Source organism: Clinocottus analis, unplaced genomic scaffold (genome assembly GCF_023055335.1).
Source record: "Clinocottus analis isolate CAN_PGR_092001 unplaced genomic scaffold, fCliAna1.0.p SCAF_25, whole genome shotgun sequence".
NCBI classification, from domain to species: Eukaryota; Metazoa; Chordata; class Actinopteri; order Perciformes; family Cottidae; genus Clinocottus; species Clinocottus analis.
This window is the reverse complement of record NW_027175987.1, coordinates 4,961,971-4,982,482: the sequence shown is the minus strand read 5'-3', so window position 1 is coordinate 4,982,482 and position 20,512 is coordinate 4,961,971. Positions and strand designations below refer to the sequence as shown.

Genomic DNA, 20,512 nt, shown 5'->3' with positions numbered 1-20,512 from the left:
TTACATCCCTGTACTATAAGATATATCCATATTCATTTTAAACATTTAAAGTATTATGGCCATCGAACTAAACATAAATCTGTGTCTGCGTCTTCGCTATATAACTATAGCCCAAGAAAGGACTGTGCCATTTGATCTGCATAATCACAAATGGGTCATTCCACCCAAAGCTGGTCGATGGACTTGCTCCTGACAAAAATAAATAGCAACGTGACTATACATATATTGACCGCCGCTACCTTTGGGCCTCCATTGAGACACAGACCTCAACATACTTTTTGATTCACTTCATTTGCTCATTTTTTTAATCGCTGGATGACGGGAAGCGGTGGGCAGGGATTCAGGTGCCTGGAAGCCGACGTTTCATAAATCCCCTGTCAACATATCAGCCAATGTAATCTAATATTGGTACAAGCCTACCATGTGTAACGGTCAATTTTAAATGTAAACAGCTCTTGAGTTTGCTATAATCCGCAACTTCCCAGTATAAATACATGAATGTAATGTCCTTCTAGCTCTGATACTGTTGAAGTGCGGCCAGGTGCTCTGAGCTTCAGAAACAAAACACAGTCTCCCTCTGTGACGGCTCCAGCAATACGTCAACCATCACAAGAATCTGCCCAGGGTGGTGTTGGGTGAGTCTGTGTGAGAGAAGCTGGAGGCAACAAAGAGCATGACAGGGCTCATTTAACAAGGGACACGACCTCCACATGTGTCAGATAGTGATGCAGTCTTATTGCTTAGTCTGGTCAGGGCCGTAGGTTATTTCAGAGGCATGCAGAGAGAGTCTGGTCTGGTCTGATGGGATTCTAGGACACCAGAGCCAGAAATGTTGATGTAAGAAGGTGATTTTCAGTTCAGATTTCCCTCAGTTTCTCTTTTAGAATCTCCATATCTCACTTTTATGGACCTCTTTTAGTCACAGCTGCTAGATTCTTGAGGGGATATATTTATACAATAAATGCTTTGCTTTGTCTATTACGTACATTAGAATTATGCTATTACTCTGACATGATTGGGGGACATGATGCAGTGTGTATAGAACGTGTCGGTTTAAGAAAGGCGAGGACGAGCTCATATTTTGACTCCAAGAGAGAAAGACTGATGTAAAAGCCGGGAGCAGTTCATAATGACTGAGATACTGACACATAAATACATTGAATGTAAAACTGTTCACTGTTTACAGGGAGATTAACATTATGTGAAAGATGAGGATTATATTGCAATGACCTATCTAATCTAGGATAAAACATAAATATTCAAATGTAGCAGATGATTAATTGTGACAGCTGCAATGACTCATGTTCAGGACACACTCACTAAATCATGCCTCTTATTAAGTGTAAAAAAAAAAAGGCCGATGTGGATGACGTCTATAAATCAACCCGTAGCGGTGACATATTGTTAAACATACGTGTTTTAAATATCTTGTGGTCACATTGGAGCTTTAAAAGTCACGTAAAAAAAAAAAAATCTACAGGTTTTATGCAAATGAGGCCAATTCTGACACCTAATGATTGTCATTATTGATTTATTAACTGGTCACTTACAGCTGTAATTACACTTATATTGATATAATTACTGTTCAAGAAAGTCATTAAAGTAATAAAGCATTGTAATTCCATCGATTAATATTTCTGGAAAAATAGAATTTATTGAGTTATGAAAATTACATAAAATATGAAAATATGCAGTTTTTTCACAAGTAAGGCTTTGAATGGGCTTGAACCCCATCCTTTAATTAAATGGCTGACAGTGGCGTTGGCACCAGGGCCACCACTAGATGGGACTGTGAGGCGCACCACATTTGGACAAACTGTACTAAAAGATGCAATAAGGGAGTGCCCTCCATATTCTACTTTTAAGATCCACCTCATACAAACCAGAACTGTGGCCACTTTTAACATGACACATCGCACAATGTATCTGATTTGATTTACCTGTGTATTTTATACTTGTATCTGTATATATTGTCACTTTTTAATGTTTCTATTTTTTTTTTACTGTATGAGACACGGGATGTAAATTATCATCCTCCATGCGCTTGAGTACGTATAAACACCTCCTGTGTTGCACTAGCGAGGGGATGTTGTGAGCAGGGATTGCGGCTGAGATGATGACGGATAAAGTAATGTTTACGCTGACTATGGCGGTGACTCTGGCTGTGTACGTGAGTCTGAGTGTGTGTGTCTTCCGTCAGCACTTGTAAAAAAGAAGATCTGCCAGGTGTGTGTACAAAAAAAGGGAGAGAGAGAGAGAGAGAGAGAGAGAGAGAGAGAGAGAGAGAGAGAGAGAGAGAGAGAGAGAGAGAGAGATATGTGGCTGTCTGTGCTCCGGTCTGACCTTGGCAGGCTCCGGTGCGGATGTTGGGGATGAAGCCTCTCCTGCAGGGGTGTGGCTGTGCGGGGCACTGCTCACAAGGGTGGCCCCAGGCTCGACCAATGGTAGCGCAGCAGAGGGTCTTGGTGCAGACGATTCCACTGAGCTGGCCCTGGCACATCTGGTTGTTCACCTGGGTGAAACATGGCCCAGTCCTGTAGTCTGTGAAGTGAAGGAGACAAAAGTCCTTTGTTTCTTAGTGGTTTGTTAACTTTTGATTGATTAAATATATCAGTGAATCAGCGTTTTGGTTCCTCAAACACATCTGGCTCACCATTAAATGGAACCAGATGAAGTACATAGTTAAGAATTTTCTTCTTTTTTTTTTGGGAAGGCATATTTCCTGTAAAACCGAAGTCAGTGATCTTTTCTTTCTTTGTTAATTTCACTCAAACAACAGAGGAATGGATGTTGGAGGAAAAAAAACAAACTGGCACAGCATTAGAGGATGATCTTAGAGGGATGACTCACTCAACCTTTTTAACCACGTCCTCACAGTTTAATTGTTTCAAGTGTCTTTGAATCAACAATCGGTTCACAATGAGCAGCATTTACAAGTAGCAGGTTTTAGCAGGACTTAAGAAGAACAATATGAGAGTTGGTAGCAGCATAACAGCTCACGTCAGAGCACGTGATTTCCTGCATTTCTCTATTAAACCTGCTTAGAAGAAACAAAACACAGATTGTTTCTTTACGCAGGAATTTATAAATAGGATTTGAATGACTGCTATGCATTTAATCTCTGTGATAATAAGCTAACCCATTGGATTGAATGAAGCACATTCCAGGACTTTAAGTAGGAAGTTGGTGGCAGGCTGAACAGTGGTAGTTTCTCTTTCCATGGATGTGACAGTACAAGCAGCTAATGGCAGCGTGGTCGTCTATAACAATCACCCCGTGACCATCATTCGCTCTAAAAATGAGCGTGACATTTTAACACATCTGGATGTTATCTTCAGGACAATGCACATTCGTGTGTCCAAAAACACAAATGACATCACACAACACATGTTGCAAATAACACAAAAGTCACACAAACGTCTCTTGGAAGTCAAGACAGATGTGTTGAAATTGAAGATCATCTTTTTTAGAAAGGATCGTAAGAACAGTGAAAATAAGTAAATACAAACAGCAGACAGATGTTGACGAGAACTGTCCCTGTCTTCCGTGATCATCTCGCCTACCGTGGCATAACCTTGGTTAATTCACCTTAAAATCTCTTACAATGAACTCTTATGACTTGTTTGTTTCGCTCAATCACATATAGCCTAATGATGGCTTGTTTCCTTTGTGGAAAAAAACCCTTTGCAGTGGCGCCAAACTTAATATAGCCCCCATTAAAAAAAAAGGTTGATCGTTAGATCACAAGGGAGAGCAGCTGCACGGTTGGCCAGCCATGGCTGTGACAAGGAGAGGTGGAGAAAGACAGCGGCCGGCTCAGCTCTGAAGAACAGAATGACATGGGGAGATAGGAATCAGCGGTGGGAGTCCATCTGCAGACTTATTGGTTCCTCGTGCTACATAAAAGGGGATCACGGAGAATAAGGGGGCGGGGGGAGTTGGAGATGCAGAAAGCAAAAGAAAAAAAAGAGAATGAGAGAGGAAAGTAAAGTAGGTCAAACAGAGCATGGAGAGGGCAGGTTGGGGCTCACGCCAGCTCTCCCTCATCTGTCTTCTCTTCGCCTGCTTCATCCTGTCTGTCTGCCTTCTACTCCCTCCTTGCCGGCCTATCAGACACTATTTGATCTTCCATCAGTGTGTTGCCTGGTTGGCACAGGGGAGTGGTGACTCATACACCACATGGATTTACTCATGTTCTGAGAAATATTACCAACAAATGATCTGCAGACAAACCGAGACGGAGGCGAAATACAAATGAGATTGAATACTAGACGAAAGCCTAAAGAATAAGACGGCCGTTGTTTTATGTTTTTCTTATTCAGCAAATCCCATAAAAAGACCCAAACCAACACTCCTAACTGTAAGTACTTTTTCACATCCCTTCACTTCACTGTCTGTGACGCTCACCAAGCCCATTGTTCCCACTGAAGACAGAAATGTATAGTTTCAAGTCTTTTATTCTTTTGGTTGTTATTATTATTATTATTATTATTTAGGTACTGGCCAGCTCTTTAGTGGCAGACAACTTCCCTTCCTGCCTCGTTAGCCGTGTTGTCACCTGTCCCTCGGCATCGCCCACCTTCACTTGTGTGTTTAATCGTGTGCTCCTTTCCCGTGAGCCCGTTCATCACTCTTCTTCACTCCTTGCAGTAAGTACTTGCTTCCTGGTTCCTAGTATTTATGTTCTTCCTGTGTTTAACGTTCCAACAGTTTGGGGGATTAATTTCTGTTTCCTGCAAGCTTGTGTACTCCCAGGCTGTAAGTCATTGATGTTATTAACTCTATTAATTAACTCTGATAACTCTAATAATATGTCTTCCTGCTGCTACTTCATCAGTTTGTCCGGGTTCGGGTCCAAACCTGAGAATGGCAATTGGTATTTGAGGAAGAATTTCTAGCCTTATCCTTTAAAACCAAAGTTCTATAATAGTCCGACAGCAGCTCCCGTTCCTGTTTCTTACACGGCTGCAATGACACAATTAACAGTCTTGTTTTGGAACGAGTCCATAAAAATCAAACAGAAAACAGATTCAACGAACATTAAAGAAGAAAGGAAGAAGATAAATAAGGAAAGGGGAAGGACAGAATGAATGATGCTTTCAACCCTTCAGTCTTTGATTTAAGAAAAAACAGACTGGACTCTCCCACACTCTGATCATCCAGCAACAGTAGACAGTAGCACACAGCAGCCAAGTACAGCAGATTATGCATGTGCACTAAATTAAATATACATTCCCTTCCCTACTCATCTCTCTCTCTTATAGACGTCTTTACCTGCAGGAAAACACAAAATCTCTCCACGCTGCAGCGTGGAGCCAAACTAAAGACTGGAGCATCAACACAGCTTTGGTAACAAAGCACAAAATAACAAACAGTGAAGAAATGCCGCACGTCTCAAAGTGTCCCAATCAACATCTTTGTTCCAAGTGTTCTGGCTTTTGTTTGGTACACACGTCTGATTGTTATGCATGTAAAGTGAGCGGACACGTGCGAGCATTGGCCGGGGCAGGTTAGGACAAGCGAGCGGTCCAACATGCTGACTCGGTCCCGCTGACAACATTCGGAAGTAATTTGGTCTAATTAGTGTTCGGATTGCTCAATAGATGAAAAACATCTCTCGTCTAGCCGCTGTCCATTCCTTACTCCTAAATCCACTGTTAGCAACCTCTGTCTTTCATCGAGATGTCTCCGCTTTGGTTTATAACCAGCACACATCACTATGAATTAAGTCCTTTCACTCGGATGAGAACTTGTCCACTTTGCGCGCTAGACTTACTGGAGTCGACTTATGTCTAAAATGCTGTAAGTTTATAAACATCGTCTAATAAAAGTTTCAAGGAATTGCTGTAACTCAGCCCAGAGTTTCCTTCAAGCACTTGTAACCTTTCACCTAGATCAGTCTACATAAATCCTATCAGAGGATGTTAAGAGGCTCTGACCCTTCACGTATGATGACGTCTTTGTGGTGGAGCCAAGTCCATAATAATCTAATATTGTAAAAGAAAAATAATGTGATCAGAAATCAAAGCCATTACTCTTTGCTCTGAAAAAAGTTGGATGAAAGGAAGATAAAATACTTTAAAGACTGAGGTGAGAACATATTTAATCCTGTCTGGAACGCAAACCCTTCTGGGAAAACATTTTCCCATCGACCCCGTCCAGCTGTGGGATCGGGGAGATTGGGGCTCAGGGCATTGACTCGAGCACGAGAGGGGAAGGAGAGGGAACGAGCAAGAGCAAAGGAGAAGAGGAAAAATCCCATTTCGCATTCTTTAATAACTGCTGAAGTATTTATAAAACTCCCAGGAGAAGATGTCTGGGAAGATAAGAAATTTGAAATATGAGTGGATCACATAAAAATAAAGCAATTTTCATTTATACTTACTTGCCTTTGACAAGAGGTCAACAGGTCAAATGAATCAAGAGAAGAAATATATATATATATATACACATGTCGACACATTTGTCTGTGTGTGTGTGTGTGTGTGTGTGTGTGTGTGTTTTTCTTTTAAAACCGGATGTTCTCTCTAGACTTTGTACAGCTGGAAGACTGACTCTAAACATCACACTGTTACTCACCTGTTTCACAAAAAAGACATTTTCTAATTATCCTCTGTGCCTGTGTGTGTGTGTTCATGTTTGGTTGTTGTGTGCAGACTTAGCACATGTCTGGCGTGTCTCGTGGAATTTTTTCGTTTGGGTCCGTGTGTTCTCGGCTGATGTGGACCTAAATAAATGATTCAAATGTGTGGGCTTGTTGGTTTGTGCTTGCATGTGTGTGTGTGTGTGTGTGTGTGTGTGTGTTTGTGTGTGTGTGTGTGTGTGTGTGTGTGTGTGTTTGGGCGGTTTAGAGGTTTATTGTCAACTGTAGCCAACCATAACAGTCTTTGTGAGTCTTATCAGAGCCATTATCAACAAGCTTGAAATCACTCTTTTCCTTTATCCCTGATCGTTCCTCAAGGAGTCTGCTGCTTTCATTTCATCCACACCAAAAGCAGTCACTCAAACGTGACTAAATGTTTAACACACGCACACACACACACACACACACACACACACACACAGGATATAACAACTGTGGGAGAATGTAAATGGGAGCGATAAGAGAGCGATAATCCACAGAGATCTGAAAGTCTGAAGCCTGCAGCTAACTGTTGTGTGACAGGACTACATCGAAACATCTACACAAAATAGTAATTAGAAACTGTAATTATCAGGCATTTTATTAACATCCTTCGAATTTGCGTGTGCTTGATTATAAAATATGAAATCCAGAAAAAGAATGCAATCGTCTGGCGTCTTATGTTGTGGCATTAAGTCGTTTTTCTGTCATTGTTTCTATATTTCACCCATTGTTCTGTAAATTTATCTTAACGTGACAGCTCTATTGGTGTGTTTTGGGAAACTTCCCATGACAATAATGTCGAGCGGTGGAACAATAATGCCGACTCTATTGGATTCAGACATCGCCAGGCTCCATCAACAGCCACCACTCGTGGGACATGAGTTACTTATTCGGAGGGAGCAGTCTTTGTAATGCTTTCTTAAGTGCGGTGAGAGTAAAGCGGCCCATTTTTCATCAGGCCAGTTCAAAGACAGCCCTCATCGCCATCCCGTGAGGCTACTCAAGTATTGATTGGAATAAACCAGAGCCTCTAAATTTGGCCTGTGCACTGGTGAATAATTTCCTCCACTTTTTGTTTATGAGATGGATCATCAAAATTTAGTGCTCTCATTAAAATCAGACACTGAAAACAGCTTGTTAAATGTGACGTTCCTAATTAGACTTCATGCATAACATGGTGATTTCATTGTCATAGTATCTGGATAAAGCTCATTGTGTTAGCATAGTGAGACTTCAGTGAGTCTGCATTTGCAGAAGGAATGTCGGAGAATGTTAACACTCTCAGCCAGTTCTTGAATTTATGTTTGTTACTTTGCGTCTTGATCGGGTGTGTCTTGCCGCAGAAGTCCCCGCATATGGAAAACACACAACATATGGGGTCTACATTAAGAGGTAACGTCACGCTGCATTAGTATATAATTTAAAGACTTGCTGTAAATCAGCACGGCTCCCAAAACTGGCTGACTGAAACTAAACTGTCATCAGGAATATTTTCCACGGAGTGACCTGTGCCTGCCCCTGAGTCCCACCCTTCCACCAGCACATAGCCATCCTGTCCAGCCATTCTCGGTCCACTCTGATCCAGAGTCCATGGTGCAGAAATAGCACAGCTTTCTACTCCAGTGCCTCAAAATTCTGTCGACGTCACTGACTGCAAGGCGGGGTCGGGGGCGGCAAAATTTGATCGGTTTATTTGCTCTGGCTTCGGATTGGGACTGACCACAGAGCCTTTCTAGGCACACAGAGACAGACTGGATGAGGCCGATGAATGAGCCAAAGATCTGCAGACACACATCAGCGTCGCTCTACTTTAGTCTATATGCACGTGAAATTATGTGAGAACATGCATTAGCACAAACTAGCGCAAAGGGGCTCATACTGGCATGAGAAGCACAGACTTAATGTTCATTTTAAAACAAGAGTCTACAGCCTGCTACTGGTACTGGCTCTGTGAGACATTAAAACAATAAAACATAACATGTGTATGTGCACATGTATAAAGAAGCAAAACGGTGACTCACCTATATAACGCTGCCGGATAATGACAGAGCGCTGATGGTGGGAATTTATTTGCATTTAAAGAGGAATGACGAACTAAGGCCTCAGGCAAACGCACAGGCACACACAAGCTGCACACACACACACACACACAGCTGCACGTGCGCACACACACGACAAACACGCGTACGTGGAGGAGTTTCCCATGACTCCATCCCATACGCATGGGTCACCCATACGGGTTGACTTTCACAGCCTTCACAGTCATCACAGTTCATTGGCCGTCCTTCCACTGAATCACACATTAAATCTCATGACCGCAATACACAACAGAGCTGGAGGAGCACGAAAGGCCAAATCCAATAATAATAAAAATCCACTGGTCATTTATCAAAATTATTGAACATCTCAGCGGGCAGTTCTCAGAGCTTGAGAATCAGCGTGCTACCAATTCGAAGCGACGTTCTGGCCAACTGCATGACAAATGTTTAAATGTCTGCAGTGAGCTGTTCCCTCACGATGCATTGACAACTTTCAATTTCCACATCCAACACACTGTCCCGTGGATCAATTATGCTGTTAATTTGACACATTTAGCACAACCCCTCTGTCACTGAGGCAGACTTGGCACCAAAAACACGCACACGCAAAGATTTACAAGTGTTCCCCTGTGACTATACCTGCAGGTTCAGCAACATGCAGAGTGTTTGTACTGCCCTCCACCAGGCTTTGTGTAAACAGCTGGGGAGTCCATTTTCATTTTCGCCCTTTTCCTTCCCTCTTCCTCCCCTCATTCTCTCTCTCTCTCTCTCTCTCTCCCTCTCTCTCTCTCTCTCGCTCTCTTTTTCTCTGTCTCTGCTTGCCTCATACCTTGCTCCGCTTTTCATCAGGAAATGTCCACGATCCCTCGACAAAGAAAGTCTATTCTGTCAGTCCTGTGGGGATGTCGGGGGGGGGAGGGGGTATGTATTGCCAGATGTCTTTCAGGCTCCGTCTGACAAACTCAACCCCCAAAATGTTGTATTTTCCCAGAAAACAAGCCACAGAGTTCCATGGAGAAATAATTTGAGGGACGGAGGGTAAGATGAAGGCTAGAAATGTTATAGAATTGAATGTGGTAGCATCAGTTAAAAGCATAGGGAAGAAAACAAATCAACACTACAAAAAAAAAGACTGAAAAGAGGATGACTGGGGAAGATAGTATTTGACGAAAAACAGAAGGCTGTTTTTTACACAAGCATACTTACATACAGTATATATATATGGTATGTGACTAGGAAAAGGAATGCAGAAGAAAGGCTAAGAGACAGGTAAGTGAAATTACAGGACAAGAACTTTCCTTCTTCCTCGGTGTCAGTAACAGCAGGAGGAAGAGGACGGAGCTGGAAAGTGAGGGTCAAAGAAAGGTGCATTTGGTGTTGGAGAATATCTAAAGATGTAAAGGTTTTCTTTTCTTTTTTATCCAAAAAAGGTGAACTGAGGTGAAAGCGAAGCCATCAGCTCAAGTTATTTTTTCCATCGTCAATCGCGGGACTGTGCCACCTACTCCCACACCCCGCCATCAGCACACGCATACCTCGGGCTTCTGTTCAAAGCTCAGCAGACGAACACCCACTGTCTGTCTGAGCGAACAGTATGAAGTCATTCATGTCAAAAGAGGCTGAACGCTCGCCGGGCACTGAAGTAATGAACTAACGGAGTATGTCTGCACTGATAAGGGCAATACCCATGACCGCATGACCACATCAAAGCCTTCCTGGTTTGATATCTTCCTTCGCACTGGAGTCTGTGTGTGGTTGTGGGGAGTGTTTATAAAAGCAGGGTCGGTGTCTCCCAAGCTTGATAAGGCTATTTTAGTCAAGGCGCAGGATGGGTAGTATTATTCATCAGTCATGATACTATTGTACACAGCAAAATAATTGCTGACAATAACAGGACAAGAAATGGAAGCAGCCACATAAGCTTAACACCAATGTTCAATATTTAGAGGTGAAACAGTCATAAACCCTCATTGTAGAGGTGTGTGAGCCCATGTTAAGAATAGTAGGTCAAAGTTAACAGTAACGGAGCAAAATCTAAGCAGTGGACGGTTTAGTTGCAATAATATTTCTTTTGTTTTGATCTCCATCAAAGGTGTGTAAGCTGTGGCCTCTCAAAAAGATTGACGGGTCATGTGACCCGTCATATCCCTTTCTCTTTTGGGATGTCAACATTCTTAGATCTCAGCAATGAAGTTAGTGTGTACAACACTGTTAGAACTCATATGAGGTATTATTACAAAAAAATACCCAACAAAAACCCAGGTTGTAAAGCAAAAACTAAAACTATATTTCCCTGTACATTGCTTCATCAGCCTTTGGTTTCCCCATTAAAATACCAAGCAAGATATTACCAGCAGGCCTCTGTCAAGTCGATACAAACTGAGCTGAAAGGAGAAGTGGAGAATTGTAACTGCATCGACACCGAAAAGAGGACGAGCACTCACCTCTCTCGCACTGCGGGCCAGTGAAACCGTAGACGCAGGCGCATCTGTTGGGCCCGATGCAGCGCCCGCCGTTCTGGCAGCCATTCTCACACACGGCTACAGGAGACAGAGGAAAAGAGAGGGATTCAAATGACTTTCATTTACCAACGCATCAACACATCCTATGATATATTTTTTGACGTATATGACGTCATCTCTCCAGTCAATATAACCGTCTCTCTTCTCTTCATCCCTTTCTTTTTCCTCGCCTAACTCAAAGTAGAGAGTGCACGGGGTTTCTGATTGGTCATGCTGCAAGTAAAGGCTGGACCAAAAAGAAGGTTTTAAACCAAAAGCATTGTATAGCAGCAGCATATTTATGATAGAAATACTGTATATAAATGAGTATAGACTGCATGCATAGTAAGTCTTTTAAAGTGAGGACAATAGGCATTATTTATATCGTCTTTTCATCTTTCAGACATTTGGTCTTAATAACTATATACTAGCAGGTGACACAGTGCAACTAAGCCCCCCCTCCACCCCCATCCTTCTCCCTCAACACACACACACAGGTTATACTCACGCTGTCCACAGTGGTTGCCTGTGTAGCCTTTGGAGCAGGAGCACGAGTCCTCTGCACAGCTGCCTCCATTCATACACCTGACGTTACAGGACTGAACTGGACGAGAGAGGAGAGGGAGACAGAGCGGGGAGTGATGAGGAGGAATGATGAGTGGAAAGGGCACCAAGAAAGACAGGTATCAACAAGATGCGCTTCAAAAACAAGGCATTTTGCATCCCCTGATCTACGACATGAACACAAGCTGCACATTTATCACAAAATGGACAACAACAGAAACTTTAACTACGTGCTTTGAGTCAATGACAGCATTATATAATAGGTTTCATTAAAAAGCTTGTCCAAGTATTATCAATCAAACCTCAAATTGGAGCAAATTAAATGGGAGAATTAATCGATTGCGCGGTTAGATTGCTTCATTATATTACCCAATTAAACGGCCTCCAAACTCCAGTGAGTTAAACAACCATGGACACTTTAATACATTAAGAGGCTTTTTCCACTTCACTTGGGTTTGCACAACGCCGGTGTTTCTTTGGCAGCTTTAGTTGAACAGACAAGGCTCAAAGGCCCCCGAGCCACAAAACCAAATTTAATCAAGCAGACTTGGGGTAAGCAATAAGTTGAGCCAGCTGTATGCTACAGTCAGTAAGTCAGTCAGTCATTCAGTCAGTCAGGAATTCGCTGAGAGGGGATGGAAACTGGGTGAGGGGAGGGGAGAAGTACGGTACAATGGCAAACAAACAAAAAAAAATCCAAACAGGATGCGGAGGGCAGCACATTTAAGAGAAAGAAAGGGAGTAACTTGGAATAGTGGGTACACAAACGCAGGAATGCCGTGCTGAGGTGGGAAAGGTACTATGACGAGAAGCAGGAGACTCCTGGCTGGCAGACAGACCGTGAGAGGGCCGATGCGACTCGAACACGGAGCAGCGGCTTTCATAAAGGAAACTAATTGATCTTTCTGGAAGACGGGCAGCGTTCTGCTGAGCCAGCCTTTTAGTACACAAAAGCGGGGAGGAGACACAATTCTGGATGCTAAAGAACTGCATACATTTAATGTGTCTATGCGTCCTTTTGTTTCTTTCATCCTGACTCAAGATCATATTTTACTGCAGTACGGTGTCCCTGTGCCTTGCTTTTTCTTCCTTCCTCCGCTATTCCCGCAGAGTCCTTCATGCCCTTCTGTCTATATCTTAATCGCAAGTTCAACATTAATTTCCTCTCTTTCTCTCCCATCTGTCTGTTTATGTATCTTTCTCTCTTTAAAATTTCTGGCATTCAGCGCCGTGCTGCAGAAGGGAAATGACTGAGCTTTCTCGTAGCTGAGGTTGTCTAATGAGACTTTCCCAGTTTGCACACTTGCCAAACAGGAGGTACTTCAGCCACTATAATCCACCCACTTATTCTGACTGTACCCAAACACACTAAATATGACTTGTGTGAGTCAGGATGAGTGAATATACTCTTTGGTAGCTGTCCTTTGTGATCACTCGTACCTGCCTTACTGGAAGATTACACCTTTCAGACTTCAGTTACATGAGTCAAAGCACAATAGCACGAATCTTGGACGTGGTTCCTCTGTAGTTTCAGTAAATGTGAGACAGAGGTGTAATTCACTGAAATGCATCTCAAGTCTGGAAGGAATTCCACTGAACTTTCTCATGTGCAACACTTGGCAGACTCGACGTACAGATTTGGCAGAAACATCTTTTTTGTCTGGATTGTGTCTCATGGCAACATATGGTGATAAATTAAAGCAAATACTTTAGGACTCTGGGGCAGGATGGGCTTATCAGTCAGTGGACAAGTGTGCTGTCTCTCTCTTCCTCATCCTTATTCTCATCCACTCTCACAGGAGATGGGGTCAGGTCTTCCTCCTGAGACCGAGCGAGCACATGAGCTTAACGCTGTACACTCTAATGATACTTTTACTTCTTTCAAGGCCAGCAATAGGAGCGGTGATGTGAAACGTGAACGATGATTGCAGTGAGGGATTTCAGTTTTTCTTTCCTTGGAACAAATTGTCGAAAAAACCTCCAAAGCTGAGCACAACTTGGATAGACTTTTACATTTTTCAAACGCGCCTCACAAACAGTGTTTCTAAATTGTTCAAGAAGAAGAGCAATGAACTCTCTAACCTCTGAAGCACAGGCTGATGGGACAGGTGCTGGAAAAACTTTGAAGGTACTATGTGCACCGGGTGACGTGTGTTTTTTTTTTTTTCGCAACGGGAACTAGACGAGAGGAGGAGGAGGAGGAGGAGAAGGAAGCAAACAAGCACATTTGGAGACAGAGAGATGATCTCACTGGTTAACCTCGCCTCTCGTTCCCCCTCCTCATGGCATTTTATCCCCCACAGGTGGAGACAGATGATTTGCTCCAATGACCCGTGCCTGGAAAGCTGCACATGTAGAGCAACAGGGGGAGGGGGGGATGTGCACATGTATATATGTGTATGTATGTATGAGTGTGTGTGTCTTCCAGACGTTGAGCAAAGGGAGTTGGGTGCTGCTTCGCGGCACCACAATGCACCTCTGTACTCTGGCAGTGTCGCCGGTGAGCGGCTCACATCTGGGTGCTTTTTACGAGAGGCTGCGAAACACAGGAAGTCCAGGCGTGTGTGTTTCACGTGTGTGCGTGCGGGTCCATTTGCGTGTGTCTGATGGAAAACTGAGGAGCTTTATAGCTGTGTTTTGTCCTGGTTTACACACACCCCAGGGATCAGTGACAAGTCCGCCTCAGTTTGGGCACGGATGACGTGAAACTGAGAGCTGCATGAGATGCCGTCGAAGCAGGTTGAGAGTCATACGAAGATTTCTTTCCATTCTCGGAAACTCACAGCCCTTCAACTTAGTTAACTCTGTACCTCACACACATCATCATTCTTTCGGGGAATATTAGACCCATTTATTTGCTTTCTGACCTCAGGATGAAGCATTACTTTGCGGTCAAGCTGGACTGTGTTGAAATAGTGGCATGGCTTCTAATTAAAAAGGCCTCTCTGCATTCCCAGAACTCACTGGTCCTTAGTCAATAGCCAATGGAAGCCTGTCAGTATGGAGACAGCTGTTTCTCAGCATTAGGGCAAGAACGTCCACGGTAATGATTTCGTAATTATGGTTATGGGAGGACAAGGTTATAAAGATGATCCAGTGCGATCTTCAGCACAGCTGCTCTGCCCCAAACTGTCAGTGTGTTTATTACAAGGGTGACTTGCAGTGTGAACCTTCATTGTCTGGAAGCTGACGTGTACTCCAGATTATAATTGCGGTTAGAAAGCCACTCTGGCTGTGCTTTTTTTACTTTCATATTACTGGAAATTAATTTAAAAAAAATAGGCTATCAACAGAAACACAAGCTAATAGTGTGCATTGGGAAAAAGAGAAATTGTTAAAAATAAAAAAAACGAGACAAACATTTGTGTGGACAACACAATAATGACATACACATGAATTACATGCAGAAGAGCACAAATGTGTTGCTGATTTATTTGAACCGCTGCATTCTACAGACAAGATGCTAGACATAAAGATGTTTTCTATAACTTAGCCAACCAGGGTGCTATAGAATCAGACTGTATAATTAAGGCAGAGGAAATTGACATTTCCAAACAGATCTCGATAGAACTGCCATTTGCTTCCAACTGCAATGAATTATCCTGTTAAATGGTGGACTGCGTCCAAAAGCAGAATTTGGAGTCAGAACGTATCGGCAGACAAGAGCTAAGATGGAGTATTTGCCTTCTGCCGAGCTGAAGCATAGAGTTCAGGAGTAGTTACATGCAGAACAGTGATACAATTACTTTTATTAGTTTACTAGAATTATGGCTTCCGCTCGAAGAAAAGAGCTAACTTTTACAAATGAAGGTGACCTTCTCGGTTATTTGGGGTCACTCCACAGCGTTCACTGATGGCTGCATGTTTATTTCAGGCCATAAAGCTGTTTGACCTCTGACCTTCATGAAAGCCGCCAGAGAGGCCACAGTCCGATTTTTTGCAGTGACACTCTTAACGATGCAGTAAAACACATTTCCCATATACTGATCATAAAACGATAAAGCTGTCTCTGATTATTCAGATCATACAGTATCTCAGCCTCCTTCCCCAACTCTACACTGCCTGTAAACCTGTTGAAAAGGCCCCATAAATCCCTGCTAGGGAAAGCTAAGAACCCCAGAGAATGACGATCGGTCCAGTCCAGCTCTGCTAAGCTCTCACTCTAACGTATCACTTCACTTTCTATTCCCATTCCTGCCCTGAAGGAACATGACTTCATAGCACTTGCCAAAGCCCTGACTCTGCAGGAGATCTGTGCGTATCCTGCATTCAGGTCAGAGGCTGAATTTCCTCCACCCCACCCTCAGTGCCCTTCCTCTAAGGGTCGTCCTTACTTATGGCTGGACCAGATCCTGTTTTACACATCTGGGTCACAGCCATCCGATGCTCACTGTTAGTTTTTTTTTTGTCCGTCTCATTAGTATGAGAGTGTGAGTGTCTGTGTATCTGTCAGTGTGTGCAGCTGCGCGAGTTAGCGGCCTTCATGGAATGTGAGCATGTGTAAAGGGTCTGGCAGGGCCGGGCGTGACTGACGAACCGACTAAAGCAGCAAAGCTGAACACATTGCACGCCACTTGATACACACATCGACACATACTTCGCATGCTCCCAAAGTGGTACTTAACGACAATGTTTTCTGCATTTCCGGCACATATTAACTTCATATCTAAACCCTGCACACACTGCACTAATCTCGCGAAGACAAACGTGATTTTACACAGTCTGCATGGGCAGTAAAACACCTTGCTTCGCTCCAAACACACACACACACACACACACACACACACATATCCTGAGTGGTCTGTAACTAAGCCCAGCAGACTGAGCTGGGCAGCCAGACTCTCTCCTTTAATCCGGACAAACCCTGTGACCTGCAGGCTGCAGAGCAGGCTCGGGACTCTTTACACTAATATTGCGTTGGCTACGATACTATTCTGGCTCCTCGGAGAGAAGGTTTTGAACATTTGGAAAAGCTGAGCAAACGGATGAGTAGAAACTGAAATTATTCGGTGTAGCATCTAATATCATTCCATCAGTAGTTTGGACCACTTGGCAGCATCACACAGTAAAGTAAGGCGTAAGGCCATTAGAATAACACATTTATATTTCCATTACAACAAAGATCTACTGGATTATTCTGAAAATCCTTGTGTACAGTCAGTAATCAGATAAATGGATCCATAAACAAAATGTTCTCCAGCGAGATGCTTCAATCTGGGAACAGAGTTGAGGAAAAAACCTGTTTTAACCACTGCACAAGTCTACTGCTTCAGTTGGCTCCAGTCCTTCGTGTTGTATTGTCAGTCTGAACAGTGCAAGGCTAACATTGTCTTGTATTGTTATCTGCTGCAGCTCAGCCTCATATTCAATGGACAGCTATGAGAGTGGTGTTGATCTACTAATCTAAGGCTCCACCTGAAAGTCAATCAGTGTATTTCCCAAGCGTCTCTAACATCACCACATGTCTTGTTTTGTCCAACAAACACTCCAAAACACAAGACACAGAAAAGCAGCACTGTTAGCATCGAACGATGAATCAAGTCTGCAGCTGTCAATCTAATTCAATTAAAAAAATTAAAAGCCTCCTGTGGACAGGTGTTAGAAGTTAGAGTTTTGCTACAAACACTCAGCACAGTGCATCTGTTTTTTGTGCATAGATATATGTTATGAATTCTAATGTTACTGTGATGTCCACATCGAATAAATTAAGTCATCAAGTCATTGTTTTTACTCTTGGAGAGTTGGTAGTACCCACCAATGATGGGGTGTGTTTGTTTCAGTTACTGTATGTGTGTTACTGACCTCCTCCTCCCGCTCCACAGCTGGGAGAGAGCTGCCCATTGGAACAGGTACACATGTTTGGTCTGGAACAGAAGCCATCGCCACATGAATTTCTGCAAATTGCTGGAGAGAGGAAGTGGAGAAAGAGGAGAGGAAAGGGATTTCAATTGATTCGCTCATATGTCACAACTTCTGCTTCACGCAATAACACAAACAGAGCTATCCCACGTCTACTGTATTTGTCATCTTCTCCAGTAAGAGGATTTAAGGATGGAGGAACTTACGAACAATACACTGGTTCCCTCCTGGCAGCGTCTTCCAGCCCGGACAGCAGTATGAATGGAAGCGAGAGCCACACACATTGGGCCTGACAGAGACAAAAAGAAAAAACAAACAAACGTATTACTCACCCAGACCTCCCAAACTTTAGAAAACCTCTTAACAAATACACACATGCATTACTTTCTGAGCTGCCCAAGACTTGCATGGATAAGGCTTTTAGAGTAAACAAAACAAACTTTGATACAAAGCCTCCTTGAGTGATAGATGAAGGTATTTCCAGGGAGGGTAAGAGAGGAAGGAAATGTGAGGGGCCTAAAACATGAGGGGCAACATTTTGTTCCCATTCAAGGCTGAATTTAAACTTGGAAGTACAGGATGTATAAAGTCCTCCTTTCTCCCAATTTCCATTCCTGACAATGCTGCCTGCCCCTTTTACTCAGTTCAAATTCTTACTGGTGGAGCGCCTGCAGTGAACTTTGACCTCGTCTGACAGATGCAAGAGTCATCACAGCACTTGATCGGCCTGACAGGTTCGCCACAAAGATTTCCTCTGAGGAGAGATGGTTAAACCACATCTAGAGATGACTGGCCTCTGCTCACACGCGCACACACACACACACACACACACACAAACATGCAGTGGAACTACGGTCTGTCAGCCGCCTTACAAACTAATGCAAAGAACACTCCAGTTTATATCTTCCGTGAATAATTACACGCCTACTTTTAACTCAGTTTATTTAAAAACGGAATAAAAGTTCCAACATGCATCAATCCCAAAACCAAAATCCTATAAGAAAGTGTGTGTGTGTGCGTCAGTGTGCGCACTCAAGTGAAACACCCAAAGAGACGCTGCATAAAGCTGTTTAACAAGCTGAAGGGATTCCAACTAAGTGGTGGTACTAATGATATCCTTAGTGACCTTTCAAAGCGTATAATGACGGGTATGTATGCGGTCATCTGCGTTGGTGGTTAGTTGTTTCGCAGGACCAAGAATTGAGGGACCACAACTTGGTAAATTGGGATAAAGCCTGATCCTGAAGCTCATGGTACAGTCATTTGGGATCTCTTGAGTGCAGGCACGCTCTGCCTGCAGGACATAATGTATGACTGTTTAAAGTAGAGTACCCATTTTGTTTTTAGGATGACGAGGATTAGTAAAGTAAGACCATGTTTTATTAGACACGCCAGGGAGTTTATGCTGCACTTCCATAAAGCCGAGACAGATATTCTTAAAGAGATATTCTGACTTTTAGAGTGTGACATTTCCCATGATGCAACTCAATGGCGTTAGACATTCCATGTCTGTTCAATGCCCTCATCTTTCAAACGCCATGTGCTCATTCAGATTGTCCGTCATAAAACTTGACGTCTCAAGCCCCACTCGAGATAACGCTGATGACATCATCATTGTATTTTTTTCAGACTTTGCAAAGTTGAGTAATTCGGCTGAACTGAACTTTATGAAGTCCATTTCAGTAGATTAGAGGACCGGAGCTAACGCGTTGGCTCTGGCGAGCTTCTCAAGTTCCTCCTGCGCGGTATCGATGACCTTCCTCTCCTCTTTACCAGACGGTATCCGTAGTAACCCCGGGGCCGTCACCAGGGAGATGACAGCTGGGGTTTGAATCTCTCATGGATAGAGAGCATAGTACACCTTCAACCGCATTACCAGATGGCACAGGGAGGCAAAGGGACAGACGACCAGGTGGGCAAGCAGACGAGAGGTATTTGTGTTGGAAGAAGTCGTGGTCAGACAAAGACGCAACATCAAAAGAAGGCACGAAGCGGAGAAAAGACGAGGATTCACAGAAACTGCAACGGTTTTCGAGGGAAATGTGAAGGAAGTGAGACGAATGGTGGTTATGGTGGAGTCCCGAGATGGTGGGAAAGGAACGGGATCAGTGGGAGGGAAAGCAAAACAAGTTTATGTTGAGAAGAGGAGGAAGCAGGAGGAGGAGAGGGGAGCGGAAAACAGAGATATGGAAACGAAAGCGAGTGCAGCATAAGCAAGAAGAGGCCAGACCCTTGGCGGGGGTTGAATTTCTGGGGCAAGAACACAAACCAAACTGAGCTCCGAAAAAAAAAAAAAAAAAAACCTTCAGAAATGCACGGAGCGAAACATCAGCATTCCAACACTTAATGAGTAGAGAAGCCAACGTCTTCCCTGATCTATTTCTCCACAAAGCGCTGAAGATTTTCCACTGTTACGGACCACTGGGATGTCAATATATGAAGGATTATAGAGATTTGACCCTGAGGTGCTCTCGTTTGTTATTCTTTCTCCCTCGTTCTCTCTCTCTCTCTCTCTCTCTCTCTCTCTCTCTCTCTCTCTCTCTCTCTCTCTCTCTCTCTCTCTTTCTCTCCTCTAGGTCAATGTCTGGCCTCCTATCACTGAAAGGAGGCTTTTAGAGGATGAACTGAAGTAAAACAGAATGAAAGACCATAAAAAAGAAGTTTAATCCCTGGGGGGGTTTGCTCAATATTGAAATGTCCTGCTGTTTTCAGGGCTCAATCTAAAGGAGATTAACTCTTCTGTGGCCATGTCGCTACCTTTGAAGTTGCCTCCCGGCCCGTGGATCGCTCATTAACTGCCATTAATAGTAATAAAAGGAAAATGGCTGCCACTTTAGCCAAGGGGAAATATGAACAATGAAATCAAAAAGGATACTTTAGCCAGACTTGGTTGGTTAAATACCTACCTACAGTCTCACAATTTG

The 20,512-nt window shown here is 43.3% G+C and overlaps 1 protein-coding gene across 1 annotated transcript in view; it reads right to left on the bottom strand.

Moving 5' to 3' along the window:
* LOC137794404 (fibrillin-2-like) overlaps positions 1-20,512 on the bottom strand; it is a 35,752-nt gene that overhangs the window by 10,613 nt on the left and 4,627 nt on the right. Inside the window, exons 2-6 of the mRNA XM_068591123.1 lie at positions 17,795-17,877; positions 17,546-17,633; positions 11,674-11,780; positions 11,109-11,204; positions 2,344-2,541 (exon numbers count right to left, since the gene is read on the bottom strand). Of these exons, the coding sequence (XP_068447224.1) occupies positions 2,344-2,541; positions 11,109-11,204; positions 11,674-11,780; positions 17,546-17,633; positions 17,795-17,877 (572 nt within the window). The remainder of the gene's footprint in view (positions 1-2,343; positions 2,542-11,108; positions 11,205-11,673; positions 11,781-17,545; positions 17,634-17,794; positions 17,878-20,512) is intronic.